The sequence below is a fragment of the Oreochromis aureus genome, unplaced genomic scaffold (genome assembly GCF_013358895.1).
Source record: "Oreochromis aureus strain Israel breed Guangdong unplaced genomic scaffold, ZZ_aureus HiC_scaffold_80, whole genome shotgun sequence".
NCBI lineage: Eukaryota > Metazoa > Chordata > Actinopteri > Cichliformes > Cichlidae > Oreochromis > Oreochromis aureus.
The window spans coordinates 9,272-15,852 of record NW_024108978.1 but is presented as its reverse complement, the minus strand read 5'-3'; the positions used below and the strand labels follow the sequence as shown (position 1 = coordinate 15,852).

The window sequence follows — 6,581 nt, the reverse complement described above, 5'->3', positions numbered from 1 at the left end:
TAAGGAGAAGTAATGCATAAACTTAAGAATGACTTACTAATGCTTAAACTGTGTCATTGTTATAAACTGTTTATTAGGGCAAATGCTTTCATGAATGGTCAAAATGAATTATGATGAATTGTGAACTATTATTATTTCTATCCTTTAATCAGTGAAGTAATAAATGAACAGTGAAGCTAATTTCCTTAGTTTTTTGAGAATTGAAACATCTCACATTTCCGACTGGGAACTCGGACATTATGAATTCCAACTTCATCCGGAACGCACCATGGCCTCTACAGAGATACTTCCGGGTCACGTGTCAAAGAAGTTCGACACTTCTTTGACACAAATGGACGAATAGAACGCACCCTGACTTACTCAAGCGATCTGGACTTTCCAAAACATAATATATATTTATAGAACTGAATGTGCTTTAAAACATCGATCCACGTAGATTCGACGTTCCCGGCAATACTCTCCAATAAAATAATAAAGTTTCCTTTGGTCCCACCTTCTTAAAACTAACGGCCAGTTACAACATTTGTAGTTCAACAAAGCTCTATCTGATAGGTTAGCGAGCCTGACAAGCTGAGTCAGTTATGAATGAAGAGTGGATGTTTCTGACCAATGAGCGTTTAGGACGTAGACGCTAAGCTTATAAATGACAAGGTGACGGTTTAACGCGTCCTGCCTTTATTGACTGCAGCTGTGTAGAAGACGAACTAATTCAGGACCCCTGAAATCCGTATCTAACCGGTAATATTTGCCTGTATTCGTTCATAGAACTTTGTCTCTACTTCGTTAAGGCTTTTTATTAATTTTTCTGGCATTTAAATGGCGTGGTGTATCTGATGTTCGTACGTCTAATTTATAGTGGTAGCATCGGATTGCTAGTATGCTAGGACGTTTATTAAATGATGTGGTTCTGATGAATGACAGAATTGTAATTGTTTTTAGCTGTATTCAAATACTTGGACTTAGGGTAGCATTAAGATGAAGAGTCAATTTTGCTGTAGTTGTTGTTTCACCACTCATGCAACGGTTCCTATGCCGGGCTCAGCGCGGACAAGCTGCCATGGCAGGAAGCTAAAGTACGTAAAGTGTCTGACAGTCTGGGCCTGCCGAGCTTTCAATCAGTACACCCACGCAAGGACGCCGCTGTCGGACACGGCTGGTGTCACCTAGCCTTTTGTCACTGCATTGGTTTGAAATGGTTTAGTGTCGTGTGCCGTGCTTGTCTTCTTGGCCTTATGTGCCTGCATGTTGTCCACTTTTGACCTTCAGGGCTGTGTGCTAAGTAGCTTAGCTCCGGCGCTTCTCTAGGACAATAATTCAAACCCCCTGAGCCCCCTGTCTAAGCAGGGGACCTAAAGGATTTAAACTAAGTTTTTGCTTTTTCGAAGATTTTCTTTCTCAGTAAACTGGCCTTCAAAAATAAATTAAAAAAAAAATGTCCTGAATTGTCTCAACGCCATTCATTACGCAATGTAAGTGGACATCTATCAGTTTGTTTAGAGTTGATCTTGATAGTAAGCATTCAAATTGGTATTAGATGAGGTGCATCAGGCAACAGCAGGCCCTGTTGCTTGACATCACGGTTTTTGCTATTGTATCTGTCCTGTATTTGAAATGGCTCTTCCTTTATTAAAGTACAAAAAAAAAATTAAAAACTTAGTTTGTGTGCAAAATTTATCTTCTATCCACAGTATGTCTTTCAAGACATACAAGTAAAAAGTGTGCAGAACTGGGATCTTTACCTTGTCAGTTCTTGGTGGGTTTTTTTTTTTCTTTTTTTCCTTGAAACAAACATGAACATTGCTAAATCCCATCTTTCCCCCCCAAAAAAATGTTTATCCACTTTCCCACGTCACCATGACTGTTATATATCCAAATTAATTGTGGATTGCCTAATTGCATACCTGCCAAGCTTTTGAAGGTCACTTCTTCCTTCTCTAACTGAAGTTGCTGTGTCACCTTGGACTCAGTCCTTCTCACTATCCATAAATGAATGTGTCAGAACACTAACTTTAAAATCTTTCTCTCCAGATTCCAGCCATGTATCTCTGCACCAAGTTTATCACTTCTCCTGCTGTGGTATGTTACCTGATGATAATGTGATGGTTAAATCATCATGTTCTTCATGAATTCATGTTTTAATTGTTCGCAATTAGTTTGCAGAGTTTGGGTTGAAACATAAGCTGTTCATGCTTCAGTTGGTTTTATTTTCATGCAAAGACTTGTCAGTTGCTGGGAATGTTCATACCACAGGGATGTGAAAGCAGTGTTAACATAATAATATGATCAAAATAATCTAACCAATTTGCCATAATCATGCAGCTGGTACAGTGACATTGCCAGCTAAAAACACAAATATATTCATTATCACTTAACCCAGTGCTTGGTTCTTCTCTTGGTTGCTCAGATTGTTTACTTGGGATGTGTTTTGGTCTGCTTACAGCTGCGTGGGGGTTCCAGAGTCCTGACCCGGCAAGTCACAGTTTCTCTCTTCAACAGACCTGAAGGCATACTGGAGCAACAGGTTAGTACTTTCACTGAATCACTGCACTGTTCATTTGCAACATGTTAAATCAGTACTGTAATGTGCTTATGGGATGAGTGACAGGACTCAAAACTCAATTAATAGTTTTACGCTGAGTGGTGGATTCCAAAAGTAATTTCAAGGATCTTGGTTTAGATGCAATCAGTTTCAGTTAAAGGCTGCAAATGTTTCAAATTGTCAATGTAATACTCATAAACTTTCAAAAGAAATGTCATAACAGACTAGAAAGTTGCAATAATAAGCTTAATTTGCCAATATTGAGAACTTTGATTATAACTTTATTACGTTGCTGCTCTTGTCATAAAGAGGACCTTGACAATGGGACCTAGTCAAGTAAAATTTCTATAGCACTTTAACATAAAGTGCCTCACAATAAAACATGTACAAAAAGTTAACCAAACTCAAGTCTATAATTGTGACTTGAGTAAATTCCTGAAATGACATAAAACTGAAGAGCAAATTATTTTGATAGTGCTGAAGCCTTTGTAATCTATTTGGGGCTTTTTGTTTTTGAAACTTGGACCACCCTTTTCCACTAGTACAGTCTCAACTGTACTCGGCTTTGGTCGCTTTCATCCAGTCCAACTGAGTGTCACTTAATGTGCATGAGGTCATTATAGCAACATGGCCAAAAGTCTTGTGACACTTTTATGTGACAAACACAGTGATGGAGGAAGCAGATTTTTGTTTAAGTTTTTGTGAAGGAGTCAATCTACTTACTCACTGAGTTCTTGGACTGGTCAATTGGTCGCATGCAATCTGACGGAAAATGATCTAATCAGACTAGTGTAATGGTGGCTATGTGGCTCTGGTCTTCTGCCCTACACACTAGGCATTGGATGGTGTGTGGGTGAAACCCTCCTGTCTTGCAACTGATGAGTCAAATCACCTTCTGGAAGTATATCAACCATACAAAGTTATTGTAATGGTAAATAATTTACCATTGCAGTAGATTTGGACTTGCTGTTTCGTGGCTAATGCATTTTCTTTTGTCTTCACCCAGGCCCTGTTGCCAGTCAGCCAATCTGCAGTCCTGACCCGCTCCTTCCAGACCAGCGCCATTTCCCATGATATTGACACTGCTGCCAAGTTCATTGGTGCTGGTGCTGCCACAGTTGGTGTGGCTGGTTCTGGAGCTGGAATCGGAACAGTGTTTGGCAGCCTTATCATTGGCTATGCCAGGTAATGTTTTTATGCATCAGCTTGAAGGGTTGCGTAGTCGTTGGGTGGGAGACTACCAGTAGTATGTCTTAGGGCTGCTCAATTAATCGAATTTTAATCTAATTACGATCTGGGCTTTCAACGATCATTAAAAATGACTGAGCCGATTATTAGCACCTCCCTCGTGCTTTACTTTCGCGCTGCTCCGTGTGGCAAATCGAGCGCACCTCTCTGCGTTTCGAACACGCGTCACAACAATTAAGAGGACCCGAGGGAAGCTCGGAAAGCTAAGCAGAAGTTATTTGTAGGGGAGAGGATAATGGCTGCTGAAGAAAGAATGCCGTTGGTTGAAAAGAGAGGAGGTAAAACGACTTCAGTGGTGTGGAAACATTATGGGTTCGCGGAGTCAGACGTGGATCAAATATTGTGCAGTATTTTGAAGTTCACTAAACATAGATGTTTACATTTTTCATTTATGTTTTTATATTGCAAACATTTCCACTGTAATCAGTATTTGCACACTATTTTATATTATTTTTTGACAATCTTTAAAGCCATTATTCAATACGTTGTTATTGTTAAATAAATATCGTCAAATAATCAAGATCTCAATTTCATGAAAATAATCGTGATTATCATTTTTGCCATAATCGAGCAGCCGTAGTATCTGTTTTAAAACGTCACTAATTTGAAGACTTGAAAGCTGGTCGAGCTGTCATCAGTTCCTTAATTGCAATGACAGACATTGGAAGAGTCTTTTTTTTTTTTCTTTTTTTTTTTTTTTAAAGCATCTGTCTAACACTCTGTCTTCTACACATCTATAGCCACATATGAATGCATCATTTCGCTCACTAAAATGAGCAGCAACACATACTGTTAATGGCTACTTGCTTCAAGCCATTGAATAAAACTAATCATGGACAGAAAATGCTGGCTTGCTAAATTCTCTTTAAATCAGTTTGGAAACTCAACTTTTAAAATCCCATCCAAGAGAATGTGCATAAGAGCTGTTTCATGATCTCAGAACAAACTGAAAATCAGGTTGTAGTATAAATAGCTCCATGATGAAAAACCATAAACCTGTGGGCTTATGTGGAAAGTGGGTTCTTGAAGCACTTTGTACTAAAATGTTTGTACCTTATCAGTCTGCTGGTGACAGAATCAGGGAGTTTTTGCCTTGTAGGCCATGTGTATACATTTCCACCAGGATTAACTACATTACTGCAGTCGTTAACATTAAATGCAGGAAGAAGCTAAAAGTGGCATACTAACATCCCCAACTAGACTTTGAGGTGTCAGTGTAAAATTGGTCCATTTTATTACTAACAGTAAAACCCCTGGAAATTCCATAAATGACCATAAGCTCTTAGACCAAAATCTGTCAGAAATGTTGCAAAGACTGTAACTGGTACATTTCTGGTTGCTGTAGATGGTGAGACTTTGTGCTAAAATTGGTACTACAGGTCTGTTGTTCAGGGGGGTGTAAAAGTGACCCTGCAAGATGACCTACATGTATTTAGTTGTAATGGAACAGAATCTGAATGTATCTATGCACCTGTCTGCTCTCCTTCACAGGAACCCCTCCCTGAAGCAGCAGCTCTTCTCCTACGCCATCCTAGGCTTTGCTCTATCTGAGGCAATGGGCCTCTTCTGTCTGATGGTGGCATTCCTAATTCTGTTTGCCATGTAAACCTGGAAATGCACCCAATACCTCCTTCACGTCAACCCCTTGTTCTCTACTTCTTTGCTTTGTCACTACCTTCCTTCCAAGGGGAAGAGGGCTTTCTCAGAACCAGAACTCTGAACAAGCTCCCGGGCCATTCCAATCAACAGAAAATATTAAAGGAAAATATGTACAACTGAGGTTGAGCCTGAAGTCTAACATTTTTATGTTACTACAGTTATTTGTTTTTGATATAAGGCTTCATTTGGTGGGTGAGGGACACTGTCCTTCAAAAAATAAATGTGGTTTAATCTAATATTGCTAAGCGTGTCAGCTTTTTATAGAATGATTGCTCCTCTGTCATGCAGGGTTTGTTTGCATTTCATGTCTTTCACCAGCAGTGCACAACTTTCAAAGAGCTGTCTGCACTACATGGGTCAAAGTGTTTAATTTCATACCACTTTATTTGGCTCTTGACACATGACCATATAGGGAAGAAAAGGTCAAATGTGTTTAAAATAAAACGACATAAAAAAATAAAATAAAAATGGAAATCACTGATTTAACAGGAGTCCATACAACAGGAGTCCATACAGCTATGATGCAGCCCATTAGAGCAATGCTAGGTTGAAAATGATGTGAATGTTTAAACAGTTGTCAAATTATGCCACATCTTCTGTCCTGACTGAGTGGAGGTTCTGGTTTACTTCTGCCAATTTCCAGTGCCTTTCCCTTCTCAACATCTGTTCATTATGGTATGAAAGAAAGTACATGGTTTAAGTTGGAAGTAACTTCGTACAATCAACTTCTTAACTATAAACCCCTCATAGTAAGATTCTGTCACTCAGCAACCCTTTTTAAATGTATCAAATTTTAAGGTTTAATGCAAGTTTTTCTTAAACTTTGAGCACAGTCAGCTCTATTGTGATTTGAACCACTGTAGCTAATTGCATCAGTGAATGCAAAAGGAGTTTGTTATACAACAGTGTTATTACATTTCATCCATCTCAGTCTTTAAAGTCTGACTACCAAATGTGAGTGGCCTTCTCAGATAAAATTACACCAACCTGGAAAGTTGAGTAAATGGTTACTAAATGAGTAAAATTCAAATAAAATGCGTAATCTCAGAATTTTACATCCTCAATCACTAGTGAAAAAAAGGTGATTATTTTACTCGTAATCTGTGGTAGCTTTATTTAATTAGCTCATGGTGTT

The 6,581-nt window shown here is 38.8% G+C and overlaps 1 protein-coding gene across 1 annotated transcript; it reads left to right on the top strand.

Annotated features, from left to right (window-relative positions):
* Positions 1-587: 587 nt before the first annotated feature.
* LOC116312529 (ATP synthase F(0) complex subunit C2, mitochondrial-like) lies at positions 588-5,682 on the top strand. The gene is made up of 5 exons (XM_031729974.2): positions 588-738; positions 2,029-2,076; positions 2,441-2,521; positions 3,546-3,724; positions 5,279-5,682. Exons 2-5 carry the CDS (start codon positions 2,038-2,040, stop codon positions 5,391-5,393), a joined length of 414 nt encoding a protein of 137 aa, XP_031585834.1. The 5' UTR covers positions 588-738; positions 2,029-2,037; the 3' UTR covers positions 5,394-5,682.
* The last annotated feature ends 899 nt before the right edge of the window (positions 5,683-6,581 follow it).